The following is a 24,739-nucleotide window of genomic DNA, read 5'->3' as shown; positions in this document are numbered from 1 at the left end:
CGAACTCACACTTGCTGAACTTAGCATATAATTGCTTATCCGTAAAATTTGCAAAGACTAACGCGCAGTGTTCAAGATGTTCGGTCTCATTTCTTGAATAGACCAAGATGTCATCAATGAACACGACTACGAATCGATCCAAATATGGTCTAAAGATCCGATTCATTAAATCCATAAATACTGCGAGGGCATTAGTGATCCCAAGCGGCATCACTAGGAACTCATAGTGACCATATCTCGCTTACGAAGGCGGTCTTGGGTGCGTCCAATCTCGATTCTCAATTGATAATAGCCCGATCTCAAATCTATTTTCGAGAACACCGAGGCTCCTTTAGTTGATCGAACAAGTCATCGATCGTGGCAGCGGATATTTGTTCTTTATTGTCGCTTTATTAAGTCGACGATAATCGATGCAATACCGCATGGTTCCATCCTTCTTTTCACGAACAACACCGGCGCACCCAAAGGCGAAAAACTCGGGCGAGCAAAACCTCTATCCACCAATTCTTGCAACCGAGCTTCCAACTCCTTTAATTCCGTTGGTGCCATACGATACGGAGCTATCGAAATTGAGTGGTACCGGTACCAATTCGATGCCAAATTCTATTTCCGAGCAGGTGGTAAACCCGGCAATTCTTGAGGAAAACATCCGGGTATTCACAAACCACGAGCGCAGATTCGGGTTTCTTTTACGATTCCTTGTCATCGAAAGCACGTCGCAAGGTACGCTTCACTCTTTTCTTACATATTTTCGGGCCAACATTGCTGATATTACGGTGGCAACCCTTTAAGTCCGTAGACTTAACCCGAATTATCTCGTTATTCGCGCACCTCAAATCGATAGTCTTGCTTTTGCAATTTACGACCGCATCGTGCATGGTCAACCCATCCAAACCAAGAATAACGTCGAATTCATCGAACGGCAAAAGCATCAAGTCCGCGGAAACAAGAACCTCGGAACACTAGGGGACTTTTCTTGCACACTTTGTTGACAAGCACGTAATGACCCAAGGGTTTGACACCGAATTACAAACTCGATGACTCAATAGGCAAAGTCTTCTTGGATGCTAAGGTTTCACATATATAAGATTGAGTAGAACCGGGGTCAATCAAAGCAATCACATTAGTATTGAAAAGAGTGAAAGCACCGTAATGACATCCGGAGAGGCGAGATCCTCGGCGTGCGCGTATGGCATAAGTCCTCGCGAGAGCACGAGCCTCGGATCGATGGTAGCATCTCTAGATCCTCTCGACCGCCATCGACATTGCCCATATTTCTAGGTGGCCTACCTCGGCGATGGTAGCACCCGAGTTTCCACTCGACTCACATTCATTCAAGCATCCTCGGGCAATCCTTCCTAAAGTGGTCGGCCGATCCACACTTATAGCAAGAGCGATCACGAAACCAACAGCTCCTCGAATGCCATTTGCCACAATGTTGACACTCGCCTCTCTCGGCGATCATTTCCACCATGCTGGCGATCGAAGTGACTCGTGTGGTCACGGGGTCGATCGCGTCCTCGTCTAGAAAAGCCCAAAGCTCCTCTAGACCGGTTCACATCATCTCGAAATCTCTTGATTGCTGTTGAAGAGACTTTCCGAGGACCTCTTCGAATTCTCCGGTTCCCACATCACTTTTTGTTTCTCCTTTCTAAGCTCTTCGACTTTACAAGCTCGCTCAACAAGTACTACGATCTCTCGTATTTCGAGAATGCCAACGAACATCCTTATATCATCATTCAGCCCATCCTCGAAGCGTTTACATAATAGCTTGGACGAAATGCATTCTCGTGTCGGCTAAGCCTCACAAATTTTTGTTCATAGTCGGTAACTAACATAGAACCTTGCTTAAGATCAAGAAATTCCTTCGCTTTTGGTCGATGAATCTCGGTGATATACTTTTTTTTTTTTTGGAACTTGGTTTGAAAGAATTCCCAAGTCACTTGCTCTCTAGGTACCACAGTCGAGTACTCCACCAATACTAGGTGGAATCACGTAGCAAGGAGATGGTACACTTTAAGCACTCATCGGTGTACAAGATAGCTCATCGAGCACCGGATAGTGTTGTCCAACCAAAATTCAGCTCATTCGGCATCATCATCATCCGTAGCTTTAAATTCAGTGGCCCCATGTTTTGAATCATATTGATGGGGCTTACTTGACCTTATTTGGTCGATTCGGAGGTATTGTAGGTCTGGGGTTGCATTTGTCGGGAATGGAGGTTGTGGGACGTAGTGTTAGTTCGAATGTATTGATTAAACCATTCGTTCATCACACTATAAAAGGCTTGCCTAGCCTCATCATTCGGATTGCTGGCCATAGGTTGAGAGTCCGCCGGCGCTGTCCCTTGTGCGGGAGCAGGCGTCACACTCTCCACATCATCAGCTATTGCTCGGTTGGGATCGGGATCCATTGCTATAAACAAACTCAAAGTCAAATTGTCAGAAATCACCACACTATCGATTCATCATGAAATGGCATGTATAGCTAGACCCCAAACACCTCAAGGTAGTCCTAGAATCGACTAAACCATGGCTCTGATACCAATAAAATTGTAACACCCCGAACCCGAGACCATCGCCGGTGTCGGACACGAGGGGTTAGCAAGCCAAGTTCACTTGTTTTGCCCATCCATTGGACATTTCCAGTCAGGCTGGAAAAACTGTGTCACTGTCGCCTTAAAAATCATATCTCGAGTTTCAAAACTCGGAAACTGGTTTCGTGAATTTTCCCTGAATTTAGACTCATATATCCATCCATGGATTTATTTCTAGAATTTTTGGTCGGGCCAATTGGTACAGTTTATTAGTTAAAGTCACCCATGTTACAGGGATCGACTGCTCTGACCTTCGCGCGGTATAACTTGAATATCTCTCTGTACAGGGCTTTAATGCTGGTGCCATTTGTTTCTAATGAAACTAGACTCAAAATGGAATCTGTACATATAAGGTATGTCTCCTAATTATTTCTGGATAATTTATAGTAAATTTTAAAGTTGCGACAGGGAACCCAGAAACTGTTCTGGCCCTGTCTCACAATAGCTTTAATATCTCTTAACATGTAACTCCTATGACCATTTCGTTTCTTCCATATGAAAATAGACTCATCAATGTTCATTTACATAGCTGATTCACTATTTAATACCATTCCTACAAATTTTGGTGATTTTTCACATTCACGTTACTGCAGCTGGCAGCATCTGTTTTAAGGTAGGTCTTACCTATTTTGTAGTCTCCATGAACCAACTAGTCTTGCCTTACATAGGTCCACATATGATCATTTTAACCATGCCAATGGCTGATCATGTGACCAACATTCCCATTTCCAATTCATAGTCGCATCATGACACCATATATATATATATACAAACCGCAAATAGTTTAAGTTGATACTTCACTATTACGAGCCATTTTCGCATGGCCGTACATATACATCATAACATATTTAAACCAACAAGGGTAGTCCTATACATGCCATTTCAAGTTCAACCAAGAATTTATACCAAAATGGGGGCTTGATAGTGTGGATGACTTGACTTCAACGATCCCGAATCCGATTGCTATCGGCGAAATCTAGAAAACCGAGAGCCAAAGCGGCGGAGTAAGCATTTTATGCTTAGTAAGTCTCAAGGAATATAATCAACTCTAATTACAGCAATACATTCACATAGTTAAATGCATCATTTCATTAATGCACATTCACATAATCATACTTACTTCACCATCCCAACTCTTATGTTCATACACAAATAACGGCTTCATTAAGGCCGATAACTCGTTCCATCATAAGAGCGGATATTCACACGCTCTTACTCCTAGCGCATAAAGCACACACCGCACTTACCTTGTCATTGGGAAATTTCACAAGTGCATTAGCTGAAATTTTCCAGCAAGCTTATAATTTTCAAATCACATACCTTGAGTTTAACCAGATGTCGCTACTCGATCAATCGCCTTGGGACATAGCCCGTTATGGTAACCCGCACCAAGGCCTACGGGACTTAACCCGGATATCACGATTTGCACAAATGCCTTGGTCTTAGCCGGATAGAATGACTTCATACGAATGCCTTGGGTCTTAGCCCGATGTAGCCACTAGCACAATTGCCTTGGTCTTAACCGGTTATAATTTCCAGCATAATTGTCTTGAGGCTTAGCCCGGATATCAATCAATTTCTCATGCACACATACATCAATAATCATTAGACATACATATTTATTTTCGTTACTAAGGCTCAAACACAATTATAATCACTAACATAATCGCCTTCGGGACTTAGCCCGGTATCATTCAATACTCATACACACATAAATCAATAATCAATACATCCATATTTCATTCCACATAATTCAAGTAAGGTCACTTCTTGAGGACTTACCTCGGATGTTGTCGAACGGCTTTTACGGCTATTCGATCACTTTTTCCTTCCCCTTGTCCAATTGTGGCCCTCTTAGCTCTTGAGCTAATTCAAACAAATTCAATTTATCAAAACCTCATTGTGCTAGCTTATGGCGAATATGACAAGGAATTTAAATGGTCATATGGCCACCCTTTAGCTTGAATACACAATGGTCATGCACATTTTATACTACATCAAGCAATTCAATACAATTTATTCGAGCATCAAGGAAAAGCTAAGGCCTTCAATAGGCTACCCAAGGCCGAATATACTTGTCCATGTTGAGGCCAATTATGCACTTAATACCACACAAAAACAGCATGCATTTTACTAGTTAATGCTTTGCATATTGTAGCTCAAAACTTACAATATAGCATCAAGCACTCATATGTGTGCTAGGCCGAATGTGCTTACAATTTCACAATTATTCTTCAACATCTTCTTCTTTAAACAAACTTATTCATCACTTCCTTCATAACCAAAACATCATGTGCAAACATATATATACATATATGAGCATGGCGAATTTCAAGGTGTCCATAGCCATCCAAAACACAAATTTTAACTAACATGCAAGAAGCATGAACCATGCTCATGAATGCATCATGGCGAATATGACAATCATGCTCCTTTTCAACTTCAATCATGATAAAACAAAAGAAAGCTCAAAATCTTACTCAAGAGTAGACAATCCATCATTGCATGCATCATCATCAAGCTTCACACTTAGCATGCAATGGCTTTATCACCATAACAACTTTGGCCAAATACCATTTCCATGGCTTAACAAAGATTTGAGCCATGGCTAACATGCACATCAAGTTAGCAACCAAAACATGCATGAAACTCCTAACACAACCTCATACATACCTTAATCTTGATGCAAACTTAGCCAAATCTCCTTCTAGATCTCTTCCAAACCAAGCATGAAGCAAAAATCCTCCTTCTTCCTTAGTTTTGGCTCAAAGAAAGGATGAACAAAATTTTTTCTTTCCTTCTCTACAACTCACGGCAATGGGGGGATTACCACACTCACACACATTTTTTTCATTTTTTATCACCCATACACCTTTGTTTATTATTTCACCCTAATGCACCAACAAAACATGTTTCATGACATGTTTAGCCCATCCTCCTTGTCATGGCCGACCACCACCTATAAAGGGGAATTTGACATGCAAGTCCATTATTTTGCATGCATGCTTTAATTAGTCATCACACATTTCCTATCATACTTTCAAAGTTCATTACTAAGTCCTTTCTTGTGGAATTCACCCTTATAACACTAAATCAATCATCATAAAATGTCATACATGAGCACACACATATTATAGGCATCAAAATAAATTTTTAATTATTTTTATGCCTCGGTTTTGTGGTCCCGAGACCACCTTCCGACTAGGGTCAATTTTGGGCTGTCACATCCTATTTCATAATTTCACTCACAAATGACAAAATCAAAGCATGAAATTTTGTCAACATTCACAGAATTCCGAAAATTGGGCCGTTACACTATGGACTCCCTTGATCTCTATACAGAATAGTTGAAAACAAATGGAAGGTGTGCCAACCATTATATTAGGGTGGGATGTCTGAAATTTATATGATTGGACTTAAAAAACAATATTGTGAAATTACTATCATTTACATTTAATTATAACATATATATGTCTAAAACATACTCAATCCGATCCAAGCTTCATTTTCACACATAGAATGATCAAAGTTACAATTAAATCTTAACAACATAAAGCCATATACCTACAAACAAACTCCTATGGCTATGAAACAACATAGAAAAGAGAAAAAAGAATATGAATATCAATCTTTACAAATGAATATCATCCATATTCACTCATTAGAACCTGTCAGAACTTTGACCATAATCTGCATCACTTTAACCCTCATTTGCAAACACATAATATATTCAGCTATGTCCCTGAAAAGACCACCCAAACCCATGGATTCCTTGTTGGGAATCAGCTTCTTCAGGGTTTTAACCTTCTTTTGGAAAGGGTTCAAAGTCCTTGTACAACCTTTTGGTATTCTCTTCATTAACATGCTTCTGGACTTTCTTCTGCATCTCCAATGGCGCTTTACAGTTTTCCCCCAGACTCTCTGCTTCTTAACTTTCAACCTTCTCTTGGACTTAGACATTTGGTCATTGCAATCTAATGAAAGTAGGGGAAATGGAGAAATTCCCATGATTCCTTTGAAGCCCTTTTGTTGCCAATGCAAAAGGATCCCTTGTACAATAGAACCAGCAGGAATGAGAGCTTTTAAATGGGCAATAAGGATAAGCTAAAATAGTTTAATGACAGTTAAAAATGGTGGGGACAAATGTACAATTTCATAGAGGGTCTCCAAGGGAATGGGGTGAATGAATAAGAAATAGCCAAGTGTATACCTAAAGAGGTGTTTGCTTGTTGCTTTGGGCATGTTCTCCAACTCAATGCACATGCAACCACATGATTTTCCCCTCTTCTAACCCACCACCTTTCATCACCCTAATCTTATGGAAACACCCTGTATTATTCCTCCCTCACTTTCCATATTTAATGCAATATATTGTTAAGGTATTTGTTATATTTTCATGAAATATGATATTTGTATTTGATAAAATTATATATTTTATTATTAAAAGATAATTGTATTAATTGTTTAGTGTTTGATTCGAATTTTAAACTTTATTTGATGATTCATGATTAGTTAATAATATTAACAATTAAATTTCACCAAATAACTCTAAAACTCAAATTAAATCACATCAATCAAATTATATTAAAACTAAATTTATTCTCTTAAAATATCATAAAATATAATAATATTAACAATTAACTTTATTCAAATTAATCATAAACTTTGAATTAAGAATTAAAAATTAACACGATTACTTTTCATACCAAAATATATATAACTTTTGTTAAATATATATATATATATCAAATCATATTAAAAATAATACGAATAACACATTAAAAAAAAATGTCAAACTTAAGATATCGAAGAATATATTAAGCTTTAATTTCCTTATTCCAGCTCAATCAACATCTGCATTCCACGTTTACAAAAAAGAACTTTGAAGCCTCTAGGTTTGTCGTTTAGCCCATGTTTCCAGGGAGGAAACCTACGCCATAAACTATTAAGGAATGTATGCGGCTCAAGATTGTGGCTTGTCAATGTCAATAGATGTGTAAACAAAAGTAGGACATTCTGGTTATTGATGTTGGGGGATAAGGTAGACTTTATCCTCACACTCATCTAAAACATCATGTTCGAACATGTTGGGATTAAAATGTATGCATGAAACTCCACTACCTACACAATTCTTAGGGACAAAGATGCATGCATGAATTACTGCCGTTGCTACTCCATACGCTACATTATGAAACTATACAGCTTATTTTAAACCAAAAATATAGACCTTTTCTTACAAAAGCTCATTATCATATTAATATCTAATAATCATATGAATAACACCCAATTGCATCAAATGTGCATTTTCTTTTTCAAAGTTAAAAAAGTGGCATGTTTGAGCCTAGAATTTGATGTTAATAAGAAATTAAGTAACATAAGTACTCACTATATGCTTTTTTTAAAATAATAATCATAAAACTACATTATTTTTGTACCTGGTTAACTCCTGCCTAAATATAGATTACAATTTTCATGGACAGGCAATGTTAATTTAATTTTAGCAATAAATTATATTTAAAATTATTAAAATTTTAATAGTTTTTTAAAAATAAATTTATTGAACTTAATTTATTTATTTTTGGATATTGAAATTAATGATTGTATCAAACCCAGCCTCCTTCAATCCGTATAAATCTCATACATTATACCTTTTAATTTTGGTTCTTTATTTATCTATAATATTTATAAGCATGAATTTAGATTTTTTAAAATAAATAAGAACTTTTTTTATTTTTCTTCATATTATTAAATTAATTTTTAAAATAAGTTTGTAATTTAATTCAGAATTATTAGATAAAAAGTACTGTCAATTTTAAAATAAAGGTTAATACTTGAATAGAACTTTAAAAAATATAGGGAAAAATTGTGTCAGTTTTACTCTTTTCTTAAAAAAAAAAATTGTTGTAATTTTATTGATGTAAAATGGAACTATTATTTGAATAGAACTCTAAAAATTTTAATTATTACTCAATTAATTTTAAAATTATCTATCAATTAAAATTTAAGTTTAGCTTTATAAATAGCACTTATTAACTAGAATTTATCCATTATTTATTTGATGTAAATGAAAAATGTTTTGTGAGTTTGTTTTAGAAAAAAAGATAAATTTCAACAATTATTTTTTATTCACTATTACTAAATGTGACCTAATTTTTTATTTGTTTTCAAATTAGTATTAATTTACTTTCTTATAGTCGAATTTTGTATATTATTTAAAAATTAAGAAAAATATCATTATTAATAATAAATAAATAAAAATAAAAAATACATTATAAAGATTAACTAAAATTAAATATATAAAATCACATTTAATACATACAACATTATAAACTAATAATTACAAGACAAGCAATAGTTGTAGCGGCTATGGCACATGGATGAATCCTTCACCACGTAACAATATATATATGCATTTATTATTGATTATCCACTAAACTTTGCTAATGATTGTAATAATGGACACATGCTGTCTTTCTATATATGCGATGACACCTCTTAAAATAAAATATGTTAGCTTTTCTTTTAATATTCTGTTTTAATAAACAAAGGTTATTAAAATTTGGATTGTATTGTTTCAAATTTAGCTATCAAGTTTCCAGCATCTAACAGGTTTTATGATCACTTGAAAACATGCCATTAATCTATCTATCATAAGATTAAAACTACTTACCTCACTTGAGCATATATATATATATATAAACTTGATCAACAAAACGATGAAGTGAATTCAGAATTCATTCTTGGCCCTTTGGGAAGCTTTTCTAACGTTGTTGGAATGCAACTTGACAGGGTAAGAGGCTTCCAGAGTTAGATCACAAAGGCCTTCTTTAGCATCGATGTCTCGTTGCATTCTTATGTAACCCTTCTCTCCCAGTCGTCACCCCACGAGTACTTTGTCCCATCATGGGTTTCTCCATATCCTACCACTGCCACCCCATGGTTCAGCTCAGCGCCACACCTCCCATGAATACACCCTGTCAAACAAAATTTTCTGGTTATGGGAGTAATTATATTTCCAATTTTCGCATTATCGTTGCATCAGTTATGTAAATGGAGTAAATTGTTGACTGAATAGAAGTTCAGGCACATTTTTAAAAGAGATATTCTGAGACCCAATTTACACGTTAATCATTATCAGTCTTATGGTTTGAAAATTTTAATTACCTCCGAGCAGAACTGGAAATCCTTGCCACCAGCATCTATAACGATAGACACAGGTTGGTTTGCAACAGCTTTCATCAGAGCTTGTTCTTATTTTTCTGGTACCATTTCATAGCCATCAATGATCACCGCAGGACCATTCAACTGAAATACCAGCAGTAAGCCATATTCAGAACATCATATCTGCATTAAGAAGGGGCAAAAAAATCAAGGAGTTTCTTTTGTTACCCTGGATGAGTCACACGACTCGTCTTTGGCCCCGTAAGGGTAGTTATTCTCAGTAGTTAGTCCATCACTTTGCTTGATGAACTCAAATGCTGGCTCCGTCAATCCTCCATCATCACCTTAGTTCTCCTAACCACAATCAACTATCTTTTGTTCAGATAAAGTCACAAGCTCCCCTGTTTTCATTTTGTTCATACCTTCCACGGCAACTACAGTTGAAAATGCGCAGCAGCTACCTGTGACATCAATAACCTTGAGTTACTTGACAGGAACATGTCATTTGTGAAGAACTGCACGATATCTTGATAATTTTTACAGTTAAGTTTATTTGTGAATTGACTGTTGGATCCAAAAAAAACTGTCCTTGATGCCAGTAACCGCTCCTTTCTTCCTCCAATCAATGGAGTGAGGAATGCTGTCAACTTTGTCAAGCCAGAAACCAGTCATCCGTCTCGGACCATGTAACATCAGGCAACGGCTGATCTTGGAGCTCCTTGTACTCATGAACTCATGGTTTGTCATATCTGCAAATTTGTTTAGGTTCGAACTTGTAAGGCTTTTCCATTTGGTTCACATTGTGGATATGTTTCAGATTCTCCTTGGAACAAATTGAAACGCTTTTGCTTCTCTGTCAGGTCAAGTGAGATCGTATGGTGGCTCCTCCATCTCTCGTACAAATCCCACAGACTCTCTTCAGAGGCTAAATCACTCACGTTAATTCAAACTCTTGGCCAGCTTAAAAGCCATTGCCAACCTAAATACAACCAAGATTAACTTCCATACATCTATATCCCAGGACTTCTTTAATTCCTTGATTGTCTAGCATTGCAGGCATGCCCTTTTATGGTGAAAACGATAGGGCATTGGCCTTTGAACTTTACAACCTTCAACCAGAAATTAAGGCAAAAGGGTGCACACTTTTAAAGAACACAACTTTGCACCTATTTTCATAGGCGATTTTGTTACTGTTAGTACGTAAATACCAACAATCGACATGCTAACCCACGCTGCCTTTGTTTAACTTGTTTGTAGCAGACAAATTGATTATGTACTTGGAAGTTGTAAGGCGATACAGGGCATGATTTCTTGCAAAGTCCTGGACAAAACAGGGGTTAAAACTACCATATATTTTCTTCCAAAAATCTGAAATTTGTAAAAGTTGCATATACGCATGATACTCATATGTAACATTTGGACAGCAGCGAAGGGCAGGAAAAAACTGATATTATGCATGAAACGTGTAACACATCTTTTTGCTTTTCATCAGAAAGAACATACATTTAAAAGCTTACTAGTTGTCACTCCTCATCTCATATCATTTGATCCGAACACCAGTAGCAAAATAAGCATATATACTTTTGGGGCGGGAAGGGGAGGGGGGAGAAAGATCAGTCAGGGATATTCAACCGTTCATACGGTATAACACCAATTCAAATGTTTTTCATTGCTATAACTTACGAATAGAGATCAATGGCTAAAACACGCCTGAAATGGCAAAAATACATGGAAAGTATAGGATGAAGTGCAAAACAACTTACAGCAGATTGTTCTGCTAGTCGGTATGAATTGCATAAACAAAAATCAAACTAGCAAGTTCTTAGCAGGCTGCACCAGCATGGCATGCTCAGACCATGTATTCATCATCACTGGCATAAGATTGGGTCCAGTTAAACTAAATATCCTTAGCAATCTCACTTCTCATCATGGGGAAAGTTAGCTTTGTAATGCAGACATCATGACGGGAAAAAGAGGTAAATGGCTAAGATCAAAAAGCAAGGTTAAAAGCTAGCAATGAAGTTGAATGAGTAGAGTTTTTTTGAGATGCTTACAATACATGGATAGAGATCAAAGACATCTTATCATGTCTAAACAGGGTAGTAACCCATCAATCATTCACAATGAACAAAATTAGTTTGGCAATAGAGTTGATGGTAATAACCACAAGTCAAACAGAGGTTATGACAGTAACATCGGGTGGTGTTCTTGATACATTCATGACAAATAGATATGGTAATGCTACTATAAATGTGTTTCCAGGTAAGATCTGATCTTCGATGCTTGAATATAAGAAATAACATCAAAGATGACACTTTTCATGCTAAACTTAAGGGTGTTGCTAAGCCTTACGACACATATACTGCACCCAAAATCAAATAGAAATGTTTCCTTTAAGGATATTCCAAGTGCATTCAAATGTTGCTTGATTGTAATAGAATCGAACAGATAACCGGCAGAAACAGCTGACCAGTTTTAGGAAAGAATTAACAAATCAAGTTAGAGAGGAAGGTGGTGCATATTATCAATGTCAGCTAGCTATGTTACTCAGACTTAGATATGAGTGTCGGATATCGGTATGTATCTGACAGGGTATTTCAATATTTTTTGAAGTTTTTTCATGTATTTGGAGATCCTCAAAGGGTCATATCCCCATAACAATGGTATATCTATTGGAGACAATTACTTCAAGAAAAAATGACAAGGAACACAGTCAACAAGTAAGATATATAATCCAATACATAAAATGTAATAGTATTTTTCTCTCCCTCTCATCACTCTTCATTAAATTAAGGCATCATCTGAAAAACAAAAGATAGAAGTCTAGTTCTCACTTATTCCACAAGAGAGATTTGTAATCAAAATCCTACACGATTAACGAAATGCATTCAATAACCAACATAATGGAATTTATAAATCCCTGATTTTCCTTTATCATGACTAATGCACATGAGAAATACAGACATACAACATAAACACAAAACAAAAAAACAGAAAATTCATCAATTTCAAACAGGTAGTGATGGCATTTATGAAGCAGAAAGAAACAGCAATTCGTCCATGGCATGTCATGGGGTTATCCAGCTCATCATCAAAGGCAATATTATGGATTTCAACCCACAGTTCCAATAGAGTCTAATTAAAACAAATCGGGCTTAAAATAGTTGGGAAAAAAGAAGAAGAAAGAAACAGCAACGACAACAACGCAGAATTTACGCGAGACGCTCATTCTGCTTGGCTTGATGAAGCAGCTCCTCCCTCATTCTCCTGATCTCCGCTTCACTATTCAGTCTCTCTTTCTGCAAACACAACAATTATTCAAAAAACAATAATAATAACAAGGATAGAATCAAGGGTTTCAACTTCTAATCGATCTGAAAATGACAAAATAAGTGACAATTTGTCTCAGAATTGAAAAGAAAAAGAATAGCATTTCAATGGGCATATAGTTCGGATTTTTAAAACAAGAAAAGAAGTTGAAATGTTGAAAGGGGGTTTCGAGAACCTTCTCGTCTTGGTGGAGAGCGATCCAAACGTGGACTTTTTCCATAGATTGCCAGAAAACGAAGGCGCCTAATGACATTCCAAAGTAGGTGGCTACTCTCACCATTTCTGTCGTCTCTGCTTCACCAACTATTCAGGCTGTACTTTCGAGATTCGATTCTCAGCAAATTTTCATCCTGCTTGTAAACTAGTGTCCTTCAAAATCCGAGTCCCTAAACGACGCCGTACAACCAATATTTTCCTTCGCTTTTGGTTCACTTGCTTCAATATTTCATTCTTTGGACAAAATTTGATCCAGGCCCTATACTTTGTCATTCTTCTAAATTTAGTTTCTTTACTTAAAATGTTAAAAGAAAAATATTTCATTTTCCAATTTAACAATTCTAATCATTAAAACATCATTAGTATTTTCAATTAGAATTTTCTTATTTCAAATATGATTATTGAGTTGATAATAATTTGTTTTCAAAGTTTATATGATTGCATTAGCATATGAATAATAAATTTTGATAATAAAAAACTCATAGCTAAGCATGAGCTAAGGGTGGCCCGACCCTAAAATGAAAATTTTTATTTTTCAAAAATATTTTATAAAATTTTAAATTACTATAAGGTAAATTTGCACTTTGGTTCCCTAAAAATGATAAATATTTGATTTAGTTTTTAAAAATTATAAGATATAGGCTATTAAAATGGTGAAATTGTATTTTTTTTCTATAGTAAAATAAACAACTTAATTTCAACCCTAAAAAATTTGATGGTTTCCCCTACTTATGGTATATGATTAAATTAAAATATTTAAGTAAAATTAAGAAATTATTTTTAGTTTTTAACAAAGGGACAAATCTAATTATGTAACACCCCATACTCGACTTGATCTTCAAGTCTGAGCTACAGGATGCCAAATCCGTTGCTGGAGCAACTACGATTCAATTTACCCTTTTATATATGCTATTAACAATATTATTAAATTATAAATGATTTTCCATCATTTTCAGGTCTTATACAAGCTTACTGAAGCTCTTTCGCTAACCGGAGGTCGAATTAGGACCAAATTGTAAAATTTTAAAATTATCAGGTTGATGTCATGACTTCAGGGGTTCCACATTGCAATGCCACTCACTAACTTGTCCTCATCACGATGTTAAAGGAAATTATGTCTGCATGTAATGGAATGTCCTTTAGACGGATCTGGTTTTTTAGTTGTGTGGTGTTAGTTGAATTTGAGTGTGAGCTTGGGATTTTCCTTGGAACCCACTAAGTTTTTATGAACTTAATTAGTTTCTTATTTTCTTATTTTCAAGCTTTTAGGTTGGACATATCATTGCAGGGATTCAGTTAGATTTGCGACCTATTTGTGAGTCACTTCTTACCTTGGGTGTAACATGAATGTCACACTTGGATTTCTTAGAGGTCTTGAATTTAAATAAGTATTGGGAGTTAATTGAGCAAAATAGTGAGTTGGTGGAATCTATTGGAAATTATGGAAATATTTTGATTGTTGAACAATTAGTTAAGTTCAATTTTGGTTTGGTTAGGATACAACCGACAGGTTCCATAGTGGGAGACACAATGATTGTCGATGGATGGCTAATAGAAATTTGGAGACCGTGTGAGGGGAGTTATATATTTAGGTTAGGGGATATTCCTGCTAAAGGAATTCCTCTCAATTAGGTTTACAATTTCCTTCTCATATGCAGTCTTCTTCAATAGCTTCGAAGAAGAAGAAGAAGTTAATGAAAACACTGTATCGAGGAGAGATCATGAGATTTGGAGTCTAGGAGTAGAGAATCTGAGGAAATGGTAAGCCTTCTTACCTTTTCTAGTACTCGTGGTTTAGAGGAAGAGAGAGTAAAGAATTCCTAATAAGTTATCGTAAATTGGGTTTTAGGTTTTAAGGTTTTAACTCCTCCTATTTAACCTATATATAGTTTTCGTGCTTAGTTGTTAGGACAATGGAGGCTCTGGTATTTGGAAAAGCAAAGATGTCGAGGATGAAGGAGTTCAAGTGAGTTTTTATACTCTATTCTTGGATGATTAAGGATGAGTGATGCTTGAGTAATCTTTGTTTTCATTTACACTGAGTTTCATTAGAAACCTATGATGGTATATGATTTTGGTGTGTGAGCATGATATACGTGTCTAAGGTAGTATGAATTCATGAAAATATACAAGTATGTCTGTATGATAGTACTGAATATGGCTGTAATAAAGTGTGGTGTACTCTTTAAGGTAGTATTATCTACATTGTAATGCATGATTATGTCATATGTGAAGCATAGAGGGAAGTACATTGGTGGGATTGTTAAAGATAGGAAAAATTGACGTATTAAAGGAATGGGTGGATTGTTATAGGATTCAAGGGAGCTTGGGCAGAAACATGGAATGGTATTTACTAGCTTGCTAGAGTAACGCCATAACAATAATCTATTGACTCTATGGAGTGATATCGTGATAACAGTTATCAACTAGTCCTTCGGGGAGACATTGCGTAAACAATTTATAGGTCTTACAAGGAGACACCTCGAAAGAGGTTTATTGATTCCTCGGAATTAAAAGTCTACCAGGACAGTAAACATGAGATAATATTATGTAAGACCATAACTAGGTGTCGCATGTGAAATGATATACGAATTATGCAAGGATACACGTCGAATCAAGTAATAAACTGATAAGTGAGATCGTCTTCACATGGATTAGAACGGTATAATTTGGTCAAGTTATTATAATGAGTATGATTAATGTTATGACAAAAATAATAAGAGTGCAGTGGTAATTTGAAGGAATAATAATGTGTGCAATATGTGTAACTAATAAATACTGGAAAATGCTATGATAAGACAAGAGTAAGAATGAAATGGCAATTTCGAGAAAAGTTACGTGAATAATATGCAAATGAACAAGTAAACAACTAAGAATGCCATGGCAAAGTGTAACACCCCTTACCCGAGTCTGAGGTCGGGACTGAGTACGAGGCATTACTAAACTTAAACACATGCATTCAAACATTTATGAATCATAAAAACTTGATCAAATTCAAAACTTTTCAAATCTTATCTAGAATTCCTTATTATGGGTCTACGAGGCCCAAAACAAGCTTTAAGGACGATTCGGAACCAAATCAGGTCCTTTAAAGAACTCTGGAAAATGACTCTTGAAACAAGGGCACACGCCCGCGTGGCCTTCTTGACATGGCCTTGTTGAAGGCCCGTGCAGTTCCCACAGTCTAAACACATTGGGACACGACCGTGTCTCTAACACGTATGGAATTAATTCCTAATTAAAACCTATAGGAAGTTTCACACGGCCTGGCACGCGCCCGTGTCCATGGTCCGTGTCCCTTACATGGCTATGACAAGCCCGTGTCTCAGCCAGTGTCCAAAAACCTTGACATTCTGTTTCTGACGTCAGCAACCATTTAGGGGCACACGGCCAAGGCACACGCCCGTGTGCTAGGCCGTGTGGTGAATTTAATTCCACATTTAAGGTGTAGACTTCATACAGCCTAGGCACATGCCCATGCCCAGAAGCCGTGTCCTCCACATGGCTAAGACACACAGCTGTGTCTCTACCCATGTGTTTACTACCATGCATATTGACTTGAAATTTTAAGGTGTAGGGGACACACGGTCGGACAACATGCCCATAGGGCTGATCGTGTGTCGCACACGGCCTAGACACACGCCCGTGTGTCTACCTGTGTGGACAAAAATAAGGCTATCTACCAAGCCTTTTTGCCACCCTTACTTGCACCAACCAACACAACAACAAATATCTCCAATCCACACAGCAATAGAAGACTAAATCAATAGTAGCATGACATTCAAATGAAAACCTCATGACACTATAATAAACCAAACATGTACTTGATCATCCATACATTTTGTTCATCCATGGAAGCATCATTATTTACAATTATCAATAATGAATATTAGCCATTAACCATGGCCTAAAAAAAAGGTTTTCGTCCCAAGCCAACAAAATTGGATAACTGAACAATATGACCCATAACAAAAAGACTCAATCCCTATACATGCCATACTCAAGATAATAAAACTAACTATACCAAAAGCTTCGAGTGATAGTGTGAGTGATGGCTCTGACGTTCTTTGATCCACGGGCTAATTTGGCAGCACTACAAGAAAATGGAAAGGAAAAGAGTAAGCACAAAGCTTAGTAAGTTGCATGTAAATATTGAAATAATAACCATGTTGCCACATATAATCATACTCCTAATATATCATAACTCTCACAAAAGAGTAAATGTTCATAACACAACTTACTCATGTTCATTCCTCGCTATTCATACAACAAGAATAGAGTTCACATATCATCAATTTCATATAAGTACCTATACTACTCACAACATGGTCATAAGTTCTATATCATTTTGACATAAACTGTAAATTTCCCGTTGAACCATTTGGAATACTACAGGATAATCACTCAGTCCCAAACATAGGGTACGATCCCGATGCCATGTTCCAAACATGGTCTTATGCTGGCTCTCACATCTAATTCGATGCCATGTCCCAGACAGGTCTTACACTAACTTCCATACATGAAGTCCGATGTCATGTCCTAGACAGGTCTTACACTGGCTCTCACTTATCTGTGTCGATGCCATGTCCCAGACAGGTCTTACACTGACACACCTCAAGCCGATACCATGTCCCAGACAAGTTTTACACAAACTTGCGTATCTTGAGGCTGATGCCATGTCCCAGACAGGTCTTACACTGGCTTTCATCTATCGGTGCCGATGCCATGTCCCAGATAGGTTTTACACTAGCACACACATCACCCAAATGTCATGGCATGGACATCCAAATTATTCCTAAGGTTCAACCCGAAGTCTCTATTACATCAATTCTCATCATGCACATTCACAGCAATAGTCCAAAATTTATGCCATATTAATTATACAATACATAAATACAATTAAGTTACATTATTTACGTACAACTTACCTTGGTATACAAAATATAGGCGACTAATTGTATTTAATCCGCTTGTTTGGCTTTTCCCCGGTCTAGGTCCAGATTGCATATTTCTTATCTATAATAATAAAATTTCACTCATTTAATCATCACATTAATAAAAACATTCTACAATTCACAATTTATAATTCGGCAAAATGACTATTTTGCCTTTAGACTTCACAAAAATTACGATTTTGCCCTTAGGCTCGTAAATTAAATTTTATCGAGTTTCCTCATTAAACAAGCCTAGCCGAACACTTTTTATACCTTTTAGAAACTCACAATTTCAAACATTTCACACAATTACCACCTATTTTACAAACTTTACAAAATAACCCATTTAGGTGTTTTCATGAAACCCCTTTCACAAAAGTTGTTTATTTAACAACCAAGATTCATTTTCTTCCATATAATTTCAGCTAAAAACATAAATTATTTCATGGAAAAACCCTATACTTTCATCCATTTTGCAAAATAGTCCCCTTATTAGAAAGCTTATGCTACAAGGGGTCCAAAAATACAAAAATCATCAAGAATAACCTTCTAAATGACTTACTTTCAAGGGATACCAATAGCTGATATTTTGAGCTCTCTAAACCCCCTTAGTTGCTAAAAAAAATTGGTGGAGAAGATGACACTATAGCCTCTCTTTTCTTTATTTTTATTCTAGTCAAATAAGTCACATGACTCTCTTTGTCCCCTATAGCCGGCCACCTCTTTTAAAATGGTCTAATTGCACTTTAAAGTCCCCAAATTGTGTTTCTCTAGCTATTTAACACATCTAGCTAGTAAAACAAAACTTTTTCCCTTTATGCGATTTAGTCATTTTTCGTAATTGAGCTCACAATTGCTAAAATTAATTCACCAAAATTTCATACACTTATATAAGCATACTATAACACCAAAATAATAATAAAATAATTTCTTCGACTCCAGATTTGTGGTTCTAAAACCACTATTCCGACTAGGCCCAAAATCGGGCTATTACACAATGATACTATTGCAAAGGATAAAGGGTCTACTATATTGATTTGGAAGGTCAAGATTACTAAGAATCTGCCCTTACTAGAAGGAATGCCTCGACAAAACCATACTCAATCTACTGCCCAGAAGAGTTCTAAAATGGTCTACTTCTTTCGAGAACAAGACTTCAAGTTACCTAGCCTTAAGTGATATATGTCTATAGGCCTTTAGCATGGTACCCTGCACTATTTTTTTTCTTTTCATATGAAAGTTGCTCTATATCTAGAGGTTGTTACAAGTATTCAATTGAAGACTTGCTCATATCATTCAATTTCACTCTCATTAACCTAACCTTGTCAGAATTAGATTAATTTAATGAACATGCTGTACATCCATCTATGTTTAGAGTTTGCAAACATGCAATTTAATAAAAAATAATTGAATGAAATAGTGTATTAAAGTAGATCTATGCTTTAGCCATTAAAGAAAATAAGAGTTTCATTAAGTAATCCCAACCCTGTGAGATTTAGCTCATGGGGTGGCAATTAAAATTCAAATCCAAAATAACATTCAACATCGTTTTCATCAAATCAATTCACAAAGAGTAATAAATAAATAAATAACGGAAGAACTTTGGGAAGATAGCATGATCTGATTCTGCTGTGACTTTTTTTTTTGTTTACCTTTTTTAGGTGCGGTATGCTTTTTAGTTGATTTTGAATTCTTTCCATGGTTGATTCTGGAGTTGTCCTCTTCTACAGCGGTGTCTTGAACAACGTTATCCAACTATGTCCCACTTCTAAGAGTAATGGCTTCGCACTATTCCTTCCCTTGTGTTCTCAAATTCTCGATTTTGCTTGGCAATGCTCCTTGTGTCATCGAATTTAAAGCATATGCTATCTGCCCCACTTGACTCTCAAGAGCTCTAAGGGGCATAGCCTGGCTCTAAATTACAACATCATTCTTGGCCATATATTCCTTCTCAAGGCTTCAATGAATGTAGAAGATGATGCTTGATCCTGTTGAACATTTTGCCTCAACATAAGATGATTATAATTAGGCAGTGCACTATTTTGTCTCTCAATATTGTTTAAATTCCCCACACCTTGATCATTCCAACTAAAGTTCGAATGCTGCTTCCACCCTCAATTGTAAGTGTTGGAATAGGGATTATTATTCTGGTTAAAATTACCCATGTAGTATACAGATGCTGGGTTTTATGGGCATTCATCAAACACATGATCTTTACCGCAATAAAAACATGATAGTACAACTAATTTCATCTCCTGGACTGCAGTGGGCCTCTTCATTGTTTTGATAATATCAGTTAAAGAAGATACTGAGGCTATCAACGAAGTGATTACATCAAGCTCCATGGCACCAGCAGCTTTCTTACCTGTCTCAACTCTCATGGTAGGATATTGATAATCACTGTTGGAAATCTTTTCCAAAATCTCATATGCTTCATTATAATAGTTATCCAATAATGTATCATTGGCAAAAGCATCAACTACCATCCTCGTATGTGCATTCTACCCATTATAAAATATCCCCATCTGCGTCCAGTGTTGGAATCCAAGCATCGAACATTTTCGAAGTAATTCTTTAAATCATTCCCAAGCTTCATATAGCGTTTCATCCTCTAATTGTCAAAAAGATGTGATATCATTTCTAAGCTTGGCACTCATATTTGGAGAATTATACCATGGCAAAAATCTCTGGTACAGATCATTCTGTGATGCCACTATTCCTAACGGCAAAGTATTCAGCCACACTCTTTTATGAACTCTCAAAGAATATGGAAACAATTTAAGTCACAAAGAATCTTCAAGAACACCCTGTTGTCTAAAGGAGTCATAAACTTTTAGAAAAATTCTTAAATGCAGTCTTGGATCTTTAGTGGGTAATTTACCAAACTGTCCTACTATTTGCAATGTTTGAAACATTATCGGTTGCAACTCGAATTACTGAGCTTGTATGTGTGATATGACTATTCCTGGATTTAAATCATCCAAAATTGGAATATGTTCCCAAATTGGTCTATCTCAATCATCTATCACACGATGAATTAGAGGATCAACATCCTGACCAATTGGATCATCATTGAGACCATGATCATTGAGACTAGGATCATTCCCTTCCCTAGCCATATTCTGCAGCTCTTTTCGCCTCCTCCGCAAAGTTTTTTTCGATCTCTAGGTCAAAAGGATACTCTTCGTTAGCAGGAATGCCTCTTCTCATACACTGACGACAAACATGTAGAAATTAAATACAACTAATTTAGCTAAAACAAATAAAACAAAGAAAATAACAAAAATAAATTTCACCAAATTGCTGATCCTCAGCAACAGTGCCAAAAACTTGTCGCGTGTGAAATGATATACAAATTGTACAAGTATACACGTCGAATCATGTAATAAAGTGATGAGTGAGATCATCTCCACAGGGATTAAAATGACATAATTTGGTCAAGTTATTATAATGAGTATGATTAATGTTATGACAAAACTAATGATAAGAGTGCAGTGGTAATTTGAAGGAAAAATGATGTATGCAATATGTGTAACTGATAAATACTGGAAAATGATATGACAAGACAAAAGTAAGAATGCATGGCAATTTCAAGAAAAAAACACGTGAATAATATGCAAATGAACAAGTAAACAACTAAGAATGCTATGGCAAAGATAATATGGAAAAAGGTAGAGGGTCTGGGATGTTGATTTGGAAGGTCAGGATTACTAAGAATATGCCCTTATTGGCAGTAATGCCTTGGCAAAACCACATTCAATCTATTGCTTAGAAAAGTTCTAAAATGGTCTGCTTCTTTTGAGAACAAGACCTCAAGTTACCTAGCCTTAAGCTATATACGTCTATATGCCTTTAGCACGGTACCTTAACTATTTTGTTTTCTTTCCGTATGAACGTTGCTCTATGTCTAGAGGTTACTACAAGTATTTGGTCGAACACTTGCTCATATCATTCAATTTCAATCTTATTAACCTAACCTTGTCAGAATTAGATTAATTTAATGAACATGCCGTACATCTATCTATGTCTAGAGTTTGCAAACATGCAATTTAATAAAAAAACCATTGAATGAAACAATGTATTAAAGTAGGTCTATGCTTTAGTCATTAAAGAAAATAACAGTTTCATCAAGTAATCCCAACCCTATGAGATTTAGCTCATGGGGTGGCAATTAAAATTCAAATCCAAAATAACATTCAACATCATTTTCATCAAATCAGTTCACGAAGAGTAATAAAGAAATTACGGAAGAACTTTGAGAAGATAACTTCCACTTATCCAGCCCACACTCTAGTGATGCAATGTCTTATGGTAGTTGAGAGGGATTGCTTTTGTATTTTCTCTTCTCGTCTCTATTCAATCGCTACCCTCTATGTTTTCCCTTGCTACCTTTAGGGTTTCCTCTTTTGGCTTTCATAATTGTTTTCCCTAAGGTAAATCTAATAGTCTATGATTTTTTTCCCTCTTTTTCAGGTAAATATATCTAGTAGTGGGCCTAAGATCGATATGCTTTGAGTGCTTATTGGACAATTTTCCAACATTGCCACAACAATTGGGTTGATAAACTTTCAAACCCTTTACCCTAGCAAATTTTCTCTCCTTTACTTCTTGTTTCTCATCCTGCTCCTGCCAATCCACCACCACCCACAACCCTTCCACAAGCAATTAAAAATAACTAATATTTAAGTATTGTCCAAACTCCTAATGTAATGCTAAAACAAGAAAAATACTTATGGAATGTCCTAAAGTGCAACTAAATGTACCTAAGTACAGGAAATTAGTGTGACACCCCTAATGTGACCCTAGTCGGAAAGTGGTTTCGGGACCACAAAACCGAGTCATAAAAATAATTAACCGTCATACTTGATGCTTATTATATGTATATATATGCATGTGTGAAAATTTCATGTTTGAATTTTGTTAATTGAAAGTGAATTTTATTAATAGGACTTATGTGTGACACTTTGAAATGTGATGGGTTAATCTATAAGGATCTATTAGTGCATGTTATGAAAATAATGGGTTTGCATGTCAAATTTCCACCTATGACAAGTAGTGGCCGGCCATGCTATGGGATGAAATGTATTATAAACATTTTATGTTAGTGTTTTATGTTAGAAATAATAAAATAAAGAACATGGGTAATAAAATAATAGTGGTTAGTAGGGGAGAAACAAAAAAAAAATTAGCTAGGTTGCTCCTCCATTGCCGTGACTTGAGGGAGGAAGAAGAAAGTTTGGTTGCTTTAATTTTTGGCTTAGAAGATGGCTAGAAGGAGGAAAAACTATGATTTTAGCTAGTTAGGTAGCTGAAATTTCAAGTAACTCGGTAATCCATCGAAGAAGAGGAAGAGGGCTGCAACAAAAAGAAAAATGGAGACAGTTTGCATGTTGAAGGAAATTAAGGATTTAGCTTGTTTAAGAGTTGTATCCTAAGTTGGTAAGTTTTCTAAGCTCCCGTCTATCTTTAACTTTGTTGTAAAGAAAAATGATGATGGATTGTGGTTGGAAGGCATGGATGCGGGTTGTAGAAAAGAAAAGCTCTTTGATTAGTTGTAAAAATTACTACTGTCCAATTTTGTGCCTTCGTTATGCTGTCCAAAATCTGAACAAATTAATGGTTCTATTTTCATGCCGATTAGGGGTTGATAAATTGAGTCTAATAGCTAAAATATTATGTTATTCTTACTAAGTTTCAGTTGTTAGTAGTGACGTAACAATGTGACAATTAAATGCATAAATGATTGCTGGAAACTCCAGCTTGAAAACAAATTGTTCCAGCATGTAAATGCTGATTTGAATGTCTGTAATATGTGGAGGAATTGGTCTCTGCATGTTTGAAATAAAAGAAAACAATGGTTGTTAAATATTAGTTTTGTTGCTAATCGAATGGGTTTAATTCATTGTTCAAGGGGCTATAAATTGGTGTTAATTAAGCTATTCGGATGGTCTAATAAAACAACCTAAATGTTAAATAATGCTTGCTGTCCAGATTGAAATTATGCTAGAAGGTTGAACAATTGTTGTTCAAATGGAATTTTGGAGTGTTTAATGGACTCCATGTTGCTAAAATTTACATGAATAGAAATTTCTAAGCTTAAATTGTAAGAATTTGAGTTGTGTGGTTTAAATTGTCAAAGATGCATTTGGCAATTGATTATAATTTGTTAAAGGGTGTAAAGTATTAATAGTTCTAAATGGTACATAGTTAAATGAAGATGGAAGCTTGATAAACTTTTATTTAGAATGAGAATTAGATATAAATTAAATAAGCATGAAATCGAATCATGGCATGTTTTATTAAATATGATACATATTGAAATCTATTGTTTTAGATGTAGATTAAATGATATGTGATTGCCAAATGTGATTGTTAAGTGAATAATATTAGTTAAGTACTTAAGCAAATCTATTGTTTTACTTAAGCTTAAGAGCAAAGAGGATCAAAGTCGGATAGGGGAAAAGAGAAAGTAAACGAATAGCCGTGGATATCTAGTCGTCGA

The 24,739-nt window shown here is 35.7% G+C and overlaps 2 protein-coding genes, 1 non-coding gene and 1 pseudogene across 3 annotated transcripts; 1 reads left to right on the top strand and 3 right to left on the bottom strand.

The window, feature by feature from the left end:
• Nucleotides 1-6,250: 6,250 nt before the first annotated feature.
• Nucleotides 6,251-6,604, bottom strand: LOC108465891 (transcription factor UPBEAT1-like). The gene has a single exon (XM_017766280.1). It carries the CDS (start codon nt 6,602-6,604, stop codon nt 6,251-6,253), a length of 354 nt encoding a protein of 117 aa, XP_017621769.1.
• A 2,487-nt stretch (nt 6,605-9,091) lies between these two features.
• On the bottom strand, nt 9,092-11,623 carry LOC108465880 (vignain-like; annotated as a pseudogene).
• A 1,140-nt stretch (nt 11,624-12,763) lies between these two features.
• LOC108462590 (uncharacterized) lies at nt 12,764-13,528 on the bottom strand. The gene is made up of 2 exons (XM_017762525.2): nt 13,263-13,528; nt 12,764-13,056 (listed from the first exon to the last, which is right to left on the bottom strand). The coding sequence occupies exons 1-2, from the start codon at nt 13,365-13,367 to the stop codon at nt 12,970-12,972; spliced, it is 192 nt and encodes a 63-aa protein (XP_017618014.1). The 5' UTR covers nt 13,368-13,528; the 3' UTR covers nt 12,764-12,969.
• Nucleotides 13,529-20,778: 7,250 nt separating this feature from the next.
• Nucleotides 20,779-20,885, top strand: LOC128289882 (small nucleolar RNA R71). Its single transcript, XR_008279524.1, has one exon. It is a non-coding gene; the product is annotated as a small nucleolar RNA R71 (small nucleolar RNA).
• Nucleotides 20,886-24,739: the final 3,854 nt, after the last annotated feature.

This window comes from Gossypium arboreum, chromosome 2 (genome assembly GCF_025698485.1).
Source record: "Gossypium arboreum isolate Shixiya-1 chromosome 2, ASM2569848v2, whole genome shotgun sequence".
Classification (NCBI taxonomy): domain Eukaryota; kingdom Viridiplantae; phylum Streptophyta; class Magnoliopsida; order Malvales; family Malvaceae; genus Gossypium; species Gossypium arboreum.
The sequence above is the reverse complement of the archived record's forward strand: the minus strand, read 5'-3'. Positions and strand labels throughout refer to the sequence as shown.

Bases quoted from the DNA above. Each gene is read 5' to 3' on its own strand.
- LOC108465891 (XM_017766280.1), bottom strand. From the start codon at position 6,604: ATGGGAATTTCTCCATTTCCCCTACTTTCATTAGATTGCAATGACCAA.
- LOC108462590 (XM_017762525.2), bottom strand. From the start codon at position 13,367: ATGGTGAGAGTAGCCACCTACTTTGGAATGTCATTAGGCGCCTTCGTT. The intron at 13,057-13,262 runs GTTCTCGAAACC...TTGTGTTTGCAG, and splicing joins CTCTCCACCAAGACGAGAAG to AAAGAGAGACTGAATAGTGA.